General features: G+C 41.6%; 1 protein-coding gene across 2 annotated transcripts in view; it reads right to left on the bottom strand.

The window, feature by feature from the left end:
* The window catches only part of MYO1E (myosin IE), a 93,314-nt gene extending 82,179 nt beyond the window's left edge, over positions 1–11,135 (bottom strand). Inside the window, exons 1-2 of one of the 2 annotated variants that reach the window (XM_023747932.1) lie at positions 10,906–11,135; positions 7,439–7,533 (exon numbers count right to left, since the gene is read on the bottom strand). In XM_023747932.1, coding sequence (XP_023603700.1) covers positions 7,439–7,533; positions 10,906–10,950 — 140 coding nt within the window. In that variant the 5' untranslated portion in view covers positions 10,951–11,135. The remainder of the gene's footprint in view (positions 1–7,438; positions 7,534–10,905) is intronic. The other variant, XM_006107192.3, reaches the window with a different exon arrangement.
* Between the last annotated feature and the right edge of the window lie 6,664 nt (positions 11,136–17,799).

The raw sequence follows: 17,799 nt of genomic DNA, 5'->3' as shown, positions 1-17,799 counted from the left end.
TTCCTCTTTGACTTTCCAACTCAGGTCAGGTCTCCCATAACCTCACTAGATATCTGTCTTCTCTCAAGATCCCATCTCTTTTCTACCAATAGGCTTATCTCTGTGAACCAATCTTTTATGGTATCCTGTCCTTGCTCAGAGATCTGCAGACCTATCATCCAGGAGCCACCTGTCACCCAAACAATCTTATCTCCCCAAATCAACCTATCCTGCATTACTGCACAAATGCTATATGGCTGTAATATAGAAACAGAAGTGGAAACCCAGTGCAGGCCTTTGAGTAACTGACAAGGACCACTGTCAATGGAGGTCTTCTTTAACAAGCCACACTGATATCCTCTTTCCTCTCCATCACACAGTGGGTTCCAGAGGCTATCAAGCCACCCTCCATGCATTCTCCATTCTAAAAGGAAGACCCAAATCAAGTTCCAATACCCCTGTGACACCTTTGCTGACTGCTTCATTCTAAACTGATCTCCCCTTTTTCTAATTGCAGTAGCACTTACAGCTTACTTCAAGTATTTCAGCTTCGAAATTACCATTAAACATTTATTGCGTGTACCCAAGAAACAAAAAAGCACACACCAGTTTCCCATCATCAAAGATTGAAAAAAATGTGCACACACAAATTAAAAAACAGTAATATTAAGAAGATGCTGACAATGAGAGTTATATGAGGTGCTACTGAAATTCAGAGAATGGAGACCACTGGGCTGAGTTAGATGAGAAAGGATTAGGTGGGGGAAAGAACTCCAGACAGGGGGACCAACCTGGGCAAGAACATGACACATTCGAGGGCAAAGGGTAGCACAATTTGGTTAGAGTAGAAAAAAATCAAGTTGGATGTGTCCCAAGCTAGGAACTTTGGACTCTACTGGGCAATGGAGAGCCACTGCGATATTTTAGCAGAAGTGGGACATAGACTAAATGATATAATAGTTAAGGAGCATTCATCTGGCAACTGTGTTTGGAAGAGAGAGAGTCGGTGGTAGGATAAAGTTTGGGCTAACATAAAAGAACCGTTGTGAACTTGTTAAATCTGAGATGTTGGTATGTTACATAAATGGGGTTATCACAGTGCTAATTGGTGCTTAAGGCAGGAGTTGACTAAGTTTCAATAGAGGCTCTACCATTTACTAGTTTGAGGCTCTCAGGCTTCTTTTAAACCTCATTTTCTGGATGGAACCTCTAGCAATAACAATACTGGCAGCCAGAGGTGGTTGTGAGGATGAAAAGAGATGACCTACATGCAAAGCACCAAGCAGAGGGCAGGCACTCAGGAAGCGTAACTTGCCTGGACCAGTTCATGGTGCTAAAGATAAGAGGTGACTGGGATATTAGGATTTCAGGAGCCTTAGTCTTGATTCTCAACTAGAATCAATTAGGGAACTTGAGAAATATATTAATGCTCTGGGCTCACCATAAATCAGCTGAAACAGAATCTCTAGATGCATAGCCCAGATATCTATACAGCCACTGAGTGAATAAAGCAACACAGGGATTGGAAACATCTATCCTTGGAAAGTTAACTAGTGAACACAAGGCGGTGGATGAAATCGGCAGCTGAAGCAGCCACTCTCCCTGCTCTGTCTGCCAGTGGAGTGTTGGGGATAAACTTGGGAAACATCTAAGGCACATCCTGGGTGTTTATTTCTGGACCTTCACCTAACGGATGGCTGGGTTGGCAGGAGAAAGTGGAGGCTAATAAAAAGGGGCTGACCTACAGGGAGTCAGGACAGGAGAAGAACACCAGAAGTGACGGATTTTCCCCAAGTGAATGGACTACTCTGAGGAATAGAGCAACACCCCGCATTCCCATCTCCAGAGAGAGGTGGGGGCCTGGATCTGATGACTAGCTAGTATGATTTTCCCTGTTCTGAATTCCACCTCCTCATGCTAATCTGGCTCCCCTCTGGACTGTGTTCCTGAGCTGTCCACAGGCAGACTTCTCCTCACAAACTCATGAGTTGGGATCTATTCTTTGTGAGTTTGTCTGGCCAAAGCCAGTCTACCTGAAGCTGCTTAACTCTAACTATTTTGATGAGTCTATAGACATTCAAAACTCAAGAGCAAGCCCTTGGTGGAGGCCTATGCTTGAGAAAACACCCCGTCTCCTCCCCTGATTTTTTTCTTTTTAAATTCAGTTTGTTACACTCATTTCTAGCCCAGAAATAGTCCACCCTGCCAGCATATCCACCGCTTTAGAAAACATGAGCAAGAAGATTGGGAGGAAACTGAACATGAGCAAGAAGATTGGGAGGAAACTGATGATACTGATGCATTTCATCATGTAGACAAGGTCACACCAGGGAAATTGGGGAGTGAAGGTCTGAAAAGAACACCAGAGAGATTAGGTCATTCATTTTTAATTTTCTAATTAAATGATACTAAAAGTTCCTAGTCTTTCCAGCTATGGCAAAAGCCCATAACACAAGGAGCAAGTTTCCCTTCCAGCCCCAGGAGAATGGGTTTTGTTTGCTTCCTGTTCACAAATGCATGCAGGCAGTCTGCGTTTGACTCAGGCCCTGGCTGGACAAGTACCCAGCTCTCCCAGTGTCACTGGCCGCAAACTTGGGCCTCTCTATCCACAGGAGCATTTTCCTGCCTTCCCTTCCCTCTGGCATTATTTGGAAGAAAGAGCTCAAAACCAGGAGAGACCTCAGAGGTCATCTGGTCAATCAGTTCTCTCACAAATGAAGAGACCCAGGCCCAGACAAGCGCTAAGTTTGCTGCCCAGGATCACAGAGCCACTAGAAAGGACCATGGCCGGCCAGAGGTAGCAAATCTATTTTCTCGGTGCACAAACCACAGCTCTTGGGTAATAAGTAAGTTCTTGGGTAATAAGAGAGGTTGGGCTTTTGCCCTGGGCTACTGGGGGATAGTCTCTAGAGCCCTGGAATGTCCCGCCTGACCCGGAGTCTCTCTGTTTGCCTGGGGGCTTTGTGATATCGAACAATACGATTTAGGACGGAGGCTTTGAAAACACCATATAACTTCTCACCATGCCCACCCCTTCCCCCCACCTGGAGGAACAGACTAAAGGTCAGCCATGCAGCGACAGAACCCAAATAAAAACTCTGGACACCAAAGGCTTGGGTGAACTTCCCTGGTTGGCAATACTATTGCCATAACTGGAAAGAAATGACACTATTCATGACTTCATGGGGAGAGGACCACCAGAAGCCTCACATCTGGACCCCTCCCAGGCACGGCCCTATGAGGCTCTATTTTTTTCTGTTTTTGATTTGTATCCTTTTGCTAGAACAAAATGGTAGTCCTAAGTTCAGAGCTTTCATGAAGTCTGTGAGTCATTCTAGTAAATTATTGGAACTGAGAGGGTGGTAGGGACCCCTGAATTTGTAGCTAGCGGGTCAGAATTGAGGGTGGTCTGCGGACCCCCCTGTGTCTGAAGTGAGGACGGTCTTGAGCAGGACTGTGCCCTTCACTTGTGAGGTGTGGCCTGACTCTGGGTAGTTAGTGTCGGAAGTCAAAGCAGCAACCTGTTCTATCACCTTCTAAACGAAAGCACAGCCAGTGCAACGGAAATCCTGGGAGCGGAGCCCTCAGGCCCTGGCCAACTGAACAGCTGGAAAGAAGGCTCCCACCAGTGGGCATGGGTCCTGCTTCAGTGCAGTGTGTCCTGCAGGGACACATTCAGGGGATCTGAGAGTGGGAGAGACGTGGGCTGGGCAAGACGGCAGCTTCCAGACTTGTGAAGCCCAGGCAACAAGACCATTCTCCTTTCTCATCTCACTAGAGCAGTGGTTCTCATCCTTCCTAATGCCGCGACCCTTTAATACAGTTCCTCATGTTGTGGTGACCCCCAACCATAAAATTATTTTCATTGCTACTTCATAACTGTAATTTTGCTACTGTTATGAATCGTAATGTAAATATCTGATATGCAGGATGTATTTTCATTGTTACAAATTGAACATATTAAAGCATTGTTATTAATCACAAAAACAATATGTAATTATATATATGTTTTCTGATGGTCTTAGGCGACCCCTGTGAAAGGGTCATTCGACCCCCAAAGGGGTTGCGACCCACAGGTTGAGAACCGCTGCACTAGAGGCTCAGGAGGAAGGAGAACAGGTAAGGGACTGAATTAGAAAACATATGCTGTACCCTCATTCGATCTAGTTACAAAAACGCCCTCCTCCTCTCTATTGGCCAGAGACCTCCACTTGGGGTCAAACGGAAGCATTTCCTGTTAAGCAACCCAACTCATCATCACTCACGGATTCCTTCCAAAAGGACTTAACCTGCATCTAATTAAGTATTTAGATCTACCTTGCAATTCACTGAGAATCCAGCTGGAGGAATTAGTGTAATGAGATTAGGAGGAAACAGATAAATTTAAAAGGTGTCCATAGGAAAATTGGGTTGGTATCTTCACCAAGTCAATGTCATTAAAAAAAAAACAACAAAAAAAAACCATGACAGTATTAGGGGAACTGTGATAGAATATAAATAAAAAAGTGAAAGCCCTAACCGGTTTGGCTCAGTGGATAGAGCGTCGGCCTGCGGATTGAAAGGTCCCAGGTTCGATTCTGGTCAAGGGCATGTACCTTGGTTGCAGGCACATCCCCAGTAGGGAGTGTGCAGGAGGCAGCTGATCGATGTTTCTAACTCTCTATCCCTCTCCCTTCCTCTCTGTAAAAAATCAATAAAATATATTTTTAAAAAAATAAATAAATAAATACGTGAAAGACTCATATGCAAATGAAACACTGTTCCTTGATTTACATAAACCAGCAGGAAAGGCGTGTTTGCAAAAATTAGTGAAATCTGAATGTGCACTGCTTATTTTTAGATGATACTAAGTTTTTATTAATTATTTAGTTGTGATACTGGTCCTGGGGCTAAGGGAAAAAAAAGGTTATTTTCCAGAGATGTGTATGAAAATATTTAGAAGTAAAATATCATGAAGTCTATATTTACCTTGAAAACACTTCAGCGTTCTTTGTTTTATAGTTTTGACTTTGGAACCATGTAAATATTTTATACAATTTAAAATTTTAAAATGTTAAACCCCTAAAATTCAAAATGAAATTAAATTGACTTAACTGTAGGGCAAGTTGGAATGTTAATGACACAGAAAAGGATTATTTTAAGTGGCTCTTAAAACCCAATATTTTGACTGTACATGCCAAGGACAAAAAGAACAACAAAGAAATTTTAGAGTTAATCCAGTATTGCTATTAATAACATTGGTACTGTTGTTTTAAATCATTAACAAAATCGCTCATTTGCTTTATCCCCTTATATATGTTTACATATTTATATATAACTATATAGTCACATATTTATTTCTTCTTTTGTATTTATATTTACATTTATACACATAGTATAAATCAAATAATTGTGATAATGTCAGTAGGAACCAAATTTTTCAGCATTAAGAGAAACGAGATACAAATATAAAAATCCTATAATCTTAAAATGAACTGAAAATTACCAGTGTGAACTTATGCTCCATCTTTTTTCCTTAAAAAAATTCATATTCCTTTGTCCTTTGAAAAGAACTAGTAGCCCTGACAACATACGGCAGTGAGCACCCAGTGACTAGGCCGGTGGTCTCTGCATATCATTGCCCATTAAAATGAACCGGGGGTTTCTGGTGAAGTGGCCGATTCCAGGGCTTGGCAGGAAATGTACAAGATGAGTCTGGAACATCTTAAACAAGAAAGCTACCAAAGACGACCGGGGTCATATCAAGAGGACATGGGAGCCAATATAAAGGGCTCCCAAGGTCAAAGTTAGGACCTTTTGAGCCTAACAGGAAGACTGCAATGTTTAAACAGATAATATATTTAAAACCCACTGGTTTGGAAAGATACTGAAGCCAAAACATATTACCGTGGGAGGCTGCTAGGGCATCAACTCATTGCTTTGAAAAATTGGTCAAGACAACAAATCAAACTCTTTAGCTAGTTCTCCCCAATAGATTTTATTTTAAGTTAACCTAATAAATAAATGTGAAAGAAAGAATAGAAAATAATGATTTTTTGGGGAAAATAACGATTTTTTAACTATTAATTAAAGAATGACAGTATAATGAGAATTTCTAATGGATGGACCCACCGGCAATCCAACAGGCATTATTCACCAATAAAAGTCCTGAGTGCAGAGCATCACTGATGAAGCATTTTTTTTTTTTGCCAAAGAATTGAATCTGAACTTGATCAAGCTTTTAGCTATAGACACCAATTTACAGGAGAAAGAGGGAACCATATACAATCAGCTAATCCCACACTACAGAAAATTCTGCAAGACAAAAGAGCTTTTTCTTTAACAAATAAATGCCAAGAAAAAAAAAAGAGGAGACTTAAGAGGCATAGCAGTCGAGGGCAATGTGTGAGCTTTGTTTGGAACCCAAATAGAAACAAACTATTAACAAAATTTACAACACAGTCATGGAATAAAACTGATAATATAGGGTGATATTAAAAGAATTATTCATTTTTTAGGTGTGACATAACTTATCTTTGAGAGGCGCATAATACATTATTGACAAATAATGATTTGCCACCCAGGATTTGCTTTAAATGACCAAGTGGAAGCAGGATGGAAGGGTTAGGGGAAACAGGATTGGCTGTATGTACAAGCTGGATGAGAGACACACAGGGGTTTATTGTAACACTCTTTTTAAATTTTGTATATGTCTGCAAATATCCCTAATAAAAAAATTTTCAGAAGTGCTTCAGATAAAAAAATTAAAGAACTAAAAAAGATGAATGCAAATATGACAAAATGTTAACAGCTGTCAAGTTCTCAGCGATGGGAATATGGATGCTTACATTTTCTCCGTGTTTGCAAATGTTCATAATAGTAAACAAAATTGTAAAGGCACTTAACCCCAGCAAAGACCCAGAGTTAGGTCAGGTTAAAAGGATTTTGACATGTAGCTACAGACAGATGGGTAATGCTGGCATTTACCACTAATGCCCACTGAAAATTAAAAGCAAATGACAAAGTACACCAAAAAGTTCAAACTTGAACTAAATTACTGGAAAAAGAAAAAAGAGGGACCTAGAGAAAAGGACGCTTGCTGACAGAACAGTGAAGCTCGTGACATAAAGGATCTTCATCTTAGAGTCAAGCCACGGCATGATCACACGGGAGGAAAGGGGTTTTACAATGTTTAGTCCAAGGCCCCAGTGATGATCAATAAAAGATCTGGCTACACCTTGTGCCCTAAAGCCTTAATGCCATATGTGACAGGGTATAAAAATTTTAAAAAAGCAGCCCAACCCCACAGAAGCTCAAAAGCTTTTATGATTTGGAATTAGAAAACGAACCAAGACCAAGCAGGCAGCGTGACTGTTACTCAGCTACGCCAGCAGCAGTTGCGAAAGCACTGCTTCTCGGTAGAAGCTCTAACTACAGCATGACCTCACATCCTCTACCCCGAGGAAGGCTCTGTCCGTACCTGATGATGACACACTGGTTCTCTCGGTCAATGATCATGTTTCTGTACATATTATCTGCAAGCGCATAGATGTGGGGTGGGTTTTCGTACTGTGCCTAGAAAAGCAAAACAAAACGAAACCAAACCATGGTCAGATAAAGCAACACATTAGATTTTTTATTTTCTTGGCTTATACCACTATATAGTTCCAATGCTTATAATTATATCTTATAGGTTACATAACACAAGAATTCATAAAATTGTCTAGGTCACGAGGAGCTACACCTAACAAAATAAAGGTGACATCTGGAGGTGCTCTTCTGTAGGTGTTTGAGTGATTCAGAATTCAGACATGCCCCATGCCTTCAGATATACTCCAGCACACGCCCTTCCACCCCAACACGCCTCCGCAAGTGACGTTCCACTGCTAAACATTTCTAAAGGCCCTGGGGCAACAGGCCTACTAAACCCCTGGGTCTGATTTTACTAGAATTCTAAATTCCTACACAATTTTTTTTCTAAGAGGCAAGTTGGAGATGGCTATGAATGAGGAGAAAACCAAAATTTTCCTTAAGAAGAGAACAAGAGGTGTGGTTCTTTAAAGTGATCAACTGGTTTGGTCAGTTTGTTTTCATCTCAGTAGGGGAAAAAAAATCCTGGCACACTAGGATATTCCCCTGGGTTTTAGTTTCATGGGGTATCTTAGCTCTGCATAAATATAAATTCACCAATACATTAACTGTGTCAGGACAACTGTAGCCCTACTTTCTTCAATTCTATTCTTGGCATCCACCTCCACCATTCGCTCAAAAGAAAAATGCTAAAAAGAAAAATACTTCATGTGGTGTAAAGCTGGAGAAAGCACTCCTTCAGTTTAAGGCTATCTATCTATCTATCTAAAAGGCTAATATGCAAAGTGTCCCCTCAGGAGTTCGACCGGGAGACCGGGAGTTTGATCGCTCGCTATGACATGTGCTGACCACCAGGGGGTGGCGTCCAGGAAGGCCCTGACCAGCAACCGGAAAGCCCTGATTGGCCCTGATCGCCGGCCAGGCCTAGGGACCCTACCCGTGCACGAATTTCATGCACCGGGCCTCTAGTCTAACATAAAAAAGTGAAAACAATACCAGAACGAGTGAGAAGGCGTTAGATTGTGTCTTTCCCTTCCCTGGTGCCCATCTCTAAAGTGGAGATACTAATGCTGGTGCTACAAATGTCACAGGGTAACTGAGATGATGGATGGGGATGGAATTTGAAAAAGTAGAGTCTTATGCAAAGGTGCAGTATCATTTACCAATCCAGCTTCGGGCCTTATTATACAATGACTTACTAATAGAAAAGGGGGCCTGGCCCAGAAATTGCCATTCATTGCAAGCTCTGGTAGATCAGAACTGAGTGATGGAAGGGGATGAAAAGAGGGTGCTTGCTGCCTGCACACATGTTTGGAACTGGTGGATCCAGTGTCCACGCTTTCCCTCATATTGTGAGCAGGAGGCTCCCCAGGGGAACTGCCCAGTGAGGGTCGGAGGCTATTCCTGGGACTTGTCAACTGAACAACTCCAAACAGGAACAAGAGTACGTTCCTGCCATCACCTTACAGTCAGAAGGGGATGCATGGATGGACCTCAGGATATTGTCTTAAAATGGCCTTCAAGCCTAGATTGCTTATGCAGGATTATTTTCAATACCTCTTTGAAAACAGGGAAATTGACTGTAAGAAAGAAAAGAGGAAAATAGAAGGAAATGGAGTGGAGAGAAAGCTGTGGGCATGGAGGGAAAGGTGTGGGCAAGTCATTGTCCAATAAGGCTTTAAAGCTGATGAACTAGTTATACTTGTCCTTAGCAAGTGATTGTTTTTCAAGATGGTTTCCAATCTATGGTCTCACGGAACCTCTCAGCTACCTATGAGAATTATCAGGTAGGTATTTCCTCTATATGATTCTTTCCTCCCCTGAAGCCCCTGAAAGTCATTAGGATCTGACTTCAGCTCCAACAGTCAACAGATTCGAGTACTTAACCTCTCTGAGCCTCAGTTTCCTCATCTGTGAAATGGGGACAGAGAGCAATACACAGCCAGCATCCAGGGCTGTTGTATTATTTGTCACAAGTAACGTAACACCTGGCACTCAGTAAATACCGATTTTACAACACGTGGTTATCATTAGCAGTTAAAAATAAATATGTATTTTTAAAATTCTAGGGCATTCCTTTAAGGAGAACTCTTCACAAGATGAATGGTCTAAAAGGGACTCATAGCAACGCTTTTCAGAGGACTGGAAAGAAACACCACCAATGCACAGCACTTGCACCCACCCCGCCCCGGCCGGCATTGAGAATGCCAGGCCAGCCCGCGCCTGCTGCTCCTGGCCTGCAGATCAGGGCGCCAGGGCAGGGCCCAGCCTCTGTTGACAGTGTGCCCTTGTGCTGGGCTCCCATAAAGGCAGCATTATCAAAGGTCTTTCGCGTGGCAGCCTCCTTCGGCTCTAGCGACCAGCACCATTCATCTGGCAACAATGGGGTGAGCTCTTGCTCTGGGTAAATTGCCTTCCACTTCAACTGATGAATCTGTGTGGGCTCTCCTTTGTTTGTTTTCCAGGGGTCAGGAGTAATGAATGCTCTTGTGCTTCTGCTGCAAAGGAAAGAGCGAAGGGGAAAGGATGCAGAGATGGGGAGGCCTGGGGAAGTGATGAACCACATAAGGAAACGCACTGATGAGGATTACAGTTTCCATTTTTGTCACACAACTGAATTGGCTATGGAGCTGTGTCTGAACTGGGACCGAACTCACATTAATAAATGAAGTAATAAAAGATTCATGTTTCATGTTCCAGTCATAGCCACAGTTTCAGGGTCTGATTCAGACAGAATGATCCCCATCGCCCAATTTATTTTTTACCCATTACTGGTTGTTTAGTTTTAGAGTTTTGTGGCATGTGTGGAAAGAGGAAGGTCCCCCAACCTGTAGGTCTTACATCCCATTTAACTAATTTTATATATAATGCTCCAATGTTAGATAGTCCTATGCTTTCTTGAGCTGCACTTGGAAGAGCAGCACAACATTAAAAAAATCAAACAATGGCCCTGGCTGGTGTGGCTCAATGGATTGAGCGTCAACCCGTGCACCAAGAGGTCTCGGTTGCAATTCCCAGTCAGGGCACATGCCCCGGTTTCGGGCCTGCTTGATCCCCAGTGGGGGATGCACAGGAGGCAGCCAATTGATGTTTCTCTCTCCCTCTCCCTCTTCTCTCTCTAAAATCAATAAAAACATATTTTTTTTAAAAAAGAAAAATCAAACATGTCACCTACTTCAGATCGCATAAATCTTTCGCCTTTTACTAAAAAAGAAAAATCAAACATGTCACCTACTTGATCTTTCCCAATAATAACTCATACTAAGGAAATGCAAATGCATTGCCAACATCAAGAAAAACTACCCAGCATCAAAGAAGCCAAAAACACTGCAGTAATTCCCGGGGCACGTAACTTACCGCTCCTTGGTACATTTCAATTTCCTTATCCCCAAAATATGGCATCTGCTTGAAAGGGTTGACTGAGATTAAGACGGATCCTATATATGTCTGAATTTATATCCAGTTAAGGTCCATTGTTAATCTTCATAGCTACACATTTTTTTTAAATTAAGTAAACAGATGTTATAAAAAATTCACGACTGTTCAAGGAAGAGCTTGTGTACTTGTTTTCTAAAAGATTACAAATAAAGACAAAGGCAATTACCAGCTAGCTCAGATTTTGTTCCTCTCCAGGAAGAGGAATGAACTTAATTACCAAGGTGCTACAAAAAGAAATATTAAATGAATTGAAGCTTATTCCTTTAAGACTGGTGACACACAACTAGAAAAAAACAAACAAAACAAAACAGAAATGACCAAGGAGTGAAAGAGCAGTTATCATTCCTCTTTTCAAATGATATTGTTTTTCCCTGGGACCTTTCTTATCTATTAGGTATACTAGGAATGTATTCATTTACTCATTTAACAGATAGAGGGATACAAGATGAACTCTTTGGAAGCTTAGGGAACTGAGTTGTATCTAAATTATTCAGAGCAGACAATTACAAACCCATACAGATCAGGCTGAGGGGAAGGAGGTGTTATTTCTGCATGGGGAATCCAGGAAGTCCTCTCAGTTCATACTAAGTCTTAATTCTTTTATACGACACATTCTTAATCAAGTGTTATTGTAACAAAAAGATATTTTCATGTATTCATTCAGCAATCAACTAGTTTGAACTGGATGTCTACAACATGCCAGGCGCTGTTCTAGATGCTGGGGATACAGCAGTGAACAAAATACACACACTGGACAAAAGTCCCTGCCCTCACAGAGGAAAAAGATCATAAAAAAAGAAAACAATGAAAAAACACTAAACCACACACATACTCAAAATTGTTTCTTTTAATCACTGATTTCCCACTGTTTAGAAATTTTGCAGTTGAAGATGTAAGGCTATGAGATTTCCTCCCCTAAAGAGACATTTATAAATTTATATGTTAGGATCCAGGTGTCTAATAGAGCAGTGAGGTAACTCTGGTCAGACCGCCTCATTCCCCAAGTCCAGTTCTTCCTGACCTTGGGTAAGTCATATCTGTAAGCTGCAGTTAATGGATGGTGGGGTAAAACAGGACCTACTCAATAGGGCTGTTATGAGAATTCGATGTTACAAAATGCTTAGCACCATGTCTGGCATTGTAGATGCAATTTCCTTAATTCACATACTTCAAGATGCATGTTTTGTCACATGTTAACACCTCTGAGATGCAGCTTTGGTATTACTATTGAACACAAATAAGCCAAGTGTTGGATAAATCATACAATATTTAAAAATTAATATTTATACACAAAGGCAAGAATGCAGAATGATTCGGTTGCAATTTTGCTTCCTTTTTCACTGACCAGAAAGATCTCTGACTTGAAAGGGATGAATTGAAATGACAGTACAGAAGATGGGGTGGTTTGAAAAGCACAGCCAGATGGAACCAGTGGGGGCAGTCCATGGCACTAAGAGAAAATGAGAATGAGGCAGTGAATCAGAACTAAAAGTCGCCAGAGTCACAGAAGGAGGGACACGAGCAAATGTAATTTCAAGTGCCAAAGCCAGATGAGGCCACCGATAGATTGATTAATGGCCTACTTCTTTTTAGGCAAAAATTCAGAACAGATAAATTTATTATTAAAATTATTAATCGGATAAGAAATGTCTATAATGCTGTAGACTAAATGTTAACTAACAATAACACTGATCAAACATATACACATTGCATGGTACTAATATAAGCTCCTAATCACAACTCTGTTACTACTTGAATCCTATTTTACTATGAAGAAACTGAGGCATAGAGAAACTTTAAAACTTGCTCAAAGTCACAAGCTAGTGAGTAGCAAAGCTGTGCTCCAAACCCAGGCAACCGGGTTCTAGAGTTTACACTCTTTTTTAAAAAACAAAACAAAACATTTTTTTAAACTGGTTTCAGAGAGGAAGGGAGAGGAAGAGAGAGATAGAAACATCAATGATGAAAGAGAATCATTGATTGGCTTCTCCCTGCACGTCCCCCACAGGGGATCGAGCCCGCAACCTGGGCATGTGCCCTGACAGGGAATCGAACCGCAACCTCCTGGTTCACAGGTCAACAGTCAACCACCAAGCCATGCTAGCTGGGCTAGAGTTCACATTCTTAATCAACAAGCTATATTACCGCCCTGACCGGTTTGGCTCAGTGGATAGAGCGTCGGCCTGCGGACTCAAGGGTCCCAGGGTCGATTCTGGTCAAGGGCATGTACCTTGGCTGCGGCACATCTCCAGTGGGGATATGCAGGAGGCAGCTGATCGATGTTTCTCTCTCATCGATGTTTCTAACTCTCTATCCCTCTCCCTTCCTCTCTGTAAAAAAATCAATAAAATATATTTAAAACAAACAAACAAACAAAAAAACAAGCTATATTGCCTTTCTAAGATTAGCAGGCATTGTCGCTATTATTGTTGTTGATATTATTATTGGTAGAGTTGCCAGATTTAGGAAATAAAATAAAAAATGCCCAGGTAAATTTGAAGTTCAGATAAACAATAAATAATGTATGCATATATATATCCCAATAAGTATGCTCCAAGCAATATCTGAGACATACTTCTACTAAAAAAGTACTTGTTGTTTATCTGAAATTCAAGCTTAATCAGGCATCCTGTATTTTACTGGCAACCCTAAATTGGCAGCACAAGGATCTCCTGCAGGACTGAGGGGTGTTCGAGAGCCTATGGTCCCTCATAAATTAGATTCTGTGATTCTTTGAGTACTAAAAACTCTATCTCTCTTCGTTGATTTTTAAAAAAATATTTTTATTGATTTCAGAGAGCAAGGGAGAAGGAGAGATAGAAACATCAATGAAGAGAAAATCATTGATCGGCTGCCTCCTGCATGTCCCACACTGGGGATCGAGCCCACAACCCAGGCATGTGCCCTGACTGGGAATCGAACCATGAGCTCCTGGCTCAGAGGTTGAGGCTCAACCGTTGAGCTATGTTGGCTGAGCCGTTGACTTTTTTCTGTATCTTTACCACATGGTAGGGACCAAATCAAAACTGAGTGAATGAGGCTTGGCCCTCATTCCGGTTCTCAAAATATAGTAATTATTACAATAAACCCAATTTTCAAGAAATAGAGCCCTGTTATGACTATCCTCGTTTCAGAAGAAGAGGATGTCTGGCTACATTTACCTCCAGGTGAAAACGAACTTGGGCAGGTATGCGTTTCCATGGAGAAGGGTGCTCCTTCCCTTGGTTGTGAAGGGAATGCCGTGACTGCCCCCTGTCCTGGACAAACTGGTCACTGCATGCGAAGAAGAAAGAGCTACCCAAGGACATAAGCCAAAGGAAGCACCTGCTCAGCAATCCCTTCCCGCCCCCCGAGCCCTGGGTTATCAAATACAGATGGGTTGGGTTGCATAAGAGCTCCTATAGGAGCCAACATTTTTTACTGTGAATAACCTGCTATGTAAAGAGATATATTGTAGAGTCTTGACTCCGTCGGCTATATAAATTCTGATTAAGGCCTGGGAAGGAGACACTCAGAGAAAAAAACTTCTTTCAGACGACTCGAGGCCAAGCCTGAATCAATGACTGAGGTTGAAAGAGGGAAAATTGTAGCTGTTCCCTAAATTTCCCATAAATAATGGGGCTGCCATATTATTTAGGAGGAGTCCAGGAAAATAAAGTTTAGTTTGAAACAGAAGAATTGAGACAAGAGAATTTAACTTGGATTTAAAGGAAACAAACATATTTTAGTTATTTTAGGTGAGAGTTTGACCTCATTGTTTATCTAACTGCCTGCCGTTTTCCCACCTGGCTGGGTCTGCAGACACCTCAGCACTTGCCTGAGCACACGGGCCTCCTACTGAGTTGGGTCCCTTCTCTAGACTCAAATTCTCCCTCCCACTCCCTACTACATAATTCAGGTGTGCCTTTGGAAAAAGCCATTTCCATTATTGTCTCTACCACATAATCTTTGGCTATGAAGGTGTGGCCCAAGGTTAATTTTGAAAATGTATGGGGCTAGCAGGCTATGATACAAAACCAAACCAAAACCAAACAAAAAACCCCCACCAACCAACCAAACAAACAAAAACCCAGAAATCTATAACATAAATGCCATCTTATTTAATAGACTTTGCAAGATGAAAGGACCTAGCAGATCTTGGTTCTCAAATGTTTGTTGGGGATCTTTTTTTTTTTTTTTAAATATATTTTATTGATTTTTCACAGAGAGGAAAGGAGAGGGATAGAGAGTTAGAAACATCGATGAGAGAGAAACATCGATCAGCTGCCTCCTGCACACCCCCACTGGGGATGTGCCCGCAACCAAGGTACATGCCCTTGGCTGGAATTGAACCCGGGACTTTTAGTCCGCAGGCTGACGCTCTATCCACTGAGCCAAACCGGTTAGGGCTGTTGGGGATCTTTGAGTTTACAGTGATCTGCAGCAAGAATGACAAAGAGAGAAACAATGCCCTGAATTTTTCATAAAGCTCAATTTATTCAATGTAAAAGACTGTCCTTTATTCTTCGATTATTTCCTTTCTATTTTGGGAGTGTTAAAAATATTCTTTCTTTTATGAAATGTGACGGTAGTGAAGCTTCTGAAGATTGTTTTTAATGGTCTTATTAAACAAAGATAAAGTTTAACTTAAGAAAAAATTCCAATAACCAATGAATTCCCGCAAACCACCCACACCAACCTAATGGATTTCCCTGTTTTTATCCCTAAGGTGGGGGGCGGGGGGGAGCTGAGGCCAACTTGCCTGAAGACATATGTGGAGAAGGTCAAGCTGGAACTTGAGCCCTGGCTCCAGCCGCCAGACCAACCTTCCTCACTGCAGCATGGTGCCCCCACCCGCAACGTGCCTGACTGCCAAGGACCAAACCTCATTCAGAACAACTGCACTGCCTTCAGCTCCGGTTGGTCTGGCACAAACATCTCAACCCCTAATTCAAGGGCCGAAGATGCCAAACACACTTGAGTGTGGTCTTTGAGCGAAAACAAGTTTGGAGAAAGCTGGACCAAATGGGCAGGGAGTGCTTTTGCACAGAACCGTTGTCGTCAGCCAAGTGGCTACAGATGATGCCAGGCATAAGCGCAAATACTGCAATGTTTTCCTCAGAGATTTTCGAGTGGAATTGTAAGGAGTGTGGCAACATCCAGGAAAAATGGATGGTTAATCAAACCTTCCTTGTCTTAGGATAAATAGCTGAAAAATATGTGTGTGTGTGTGTGTGTGTGTGTGTGTGTGTGTGTATTGGTAAACCATGGTAGCATTTTCTAAGTAGATATTTTTCTGATGTAGAAAAAGAAATGAGCATTCAGGCTGAATGCATTAATAACTGATTGTTCCAAATGCTGACCTTCAAAACAAGACAATGTGCTGGTATTAAATGTAGAAGAGGTCAAATGAGCAATGTTATAATTTCATGTGAAATTGAATCTCTTCTTCCCTTAACTCCTAAGCTTAGGAGAGGTGGGGGGGGGGGGGGGAACACTTTGACTTAAAATAATGCTACTCTAAAAAAATAATGCTACTCTATCATAATAATATTCCCTTAGCACTGAACTGATAAAGAAGGCTTTTATCACTTATCAGAGGAAAAGATTTGCAGCTCCACCCTTGGCATTATTTTCGTAAACATCCAACAGACCCATCAAGCTTTCCCAAAGCTGAGAGCTGCCCTGTGCTATTGATGAAAGCACATTGATGCTGAGTTTCTCATTTATCGAGTGGGCAGATTTCTAAGACACGAAGTCATTAGTGGTCAACTAACTCATTTCCTTGGTAAAGTACACGATTAGTCAGTCATTGATTCAAAGGCATTAATTCAGAGGCAAGTAATCAGCCCCCTCTGTGTGAGTCACTTAAAAATTCTGCTGTCTGAATATAAAAAGCAAGTCTTAATTGTCAACAAATTTTCAATGAACACGTAATATGCTGCACCATGCCAAGAATTATGCAGGAAACTAAAACACACAATGCAAGAGGATCCCACTTCTGTTAGAATTAACAAGAAAGCACACATAAACGCATGCCTATAAGTGGATAAGTTGAAAAATATAAAGCAAGGGATTATATAGGCACTAACCCTATATGGTGGGATTCTGGGTGATTTTAGTGTTCTCCTTTCTGCTGGACTCCATTTTACAAGTCATGTTAAATGAAACGTGTTACTTTATAGGGCTTTTTAAAAGTTGTTTTTTTTTTTTTTTTTAAAAAGTCATACAAGACACAGTCCTTGTCCTCAATGAATCTCTGGTGTTTTAGGAATAAACGATCCTGGTGGGGAGAAATGAGAATGGCTGGGTTGCCTGCTGATAACCACTGACACCACCTTTTTCTTTTCTTATCCAGCTTATCAAAATCTATGTTCTATGTCAATAATGCAAGAAGTGGAGCCTGCATTCTAAGAACATTCCCAATAAATAATTTGTTCAACTACATTCTGTGGAACTTACCCCTTTTATGCCCTTGTCAATAACCCAATCCTCCATTTAAAAGTTTTTCAGGATAACAAGCATTTCAATTTCCAATAAGCATCTTTCCAATCGAATTTTTGGAATATAACTCCAGAAATATGGGAGGAGCTTACACACTTGCCTTAGCGAATGATAATCCTAACGAATGCTTATTGTGTACTTCCTCCATTCCTCGTTTCATTTAACCCCCAACAGCTCATGCAGGGGATTTCCCTCCCCATTCCCCCCTTTCCAGCCAAGGAAATCAAGCACCCCGATGACAAAAGGTCCTACCGGTCACCAGCCCCAAGCAGAGTAAGGTTCAAAGTCAGGCAGCCCAGATCCCCTTCCTGCACCCCCTTTTTCTGGTCT

The sequence above is a fragment of the Myotis lucifugus genome, unplaced genomic scaffold, assembly GCF_000147115.1.
Source record: "Myotis lucifugus unplaced genomic scaffold, Myoluc2.0 scaffold_1062, whole genome shotgun sequence".
NCBI lineage: Eukaryota > Metazoa > Chordata > Mammalia > Chiroptera > Vespertilionidae > Myotis > Myotis lucifugus.
The sequence above is the reverse complement of the archived record's forward strand: the minus strand, read 5'-3'. Positions and strand labels throughout refer to the sequence as shown.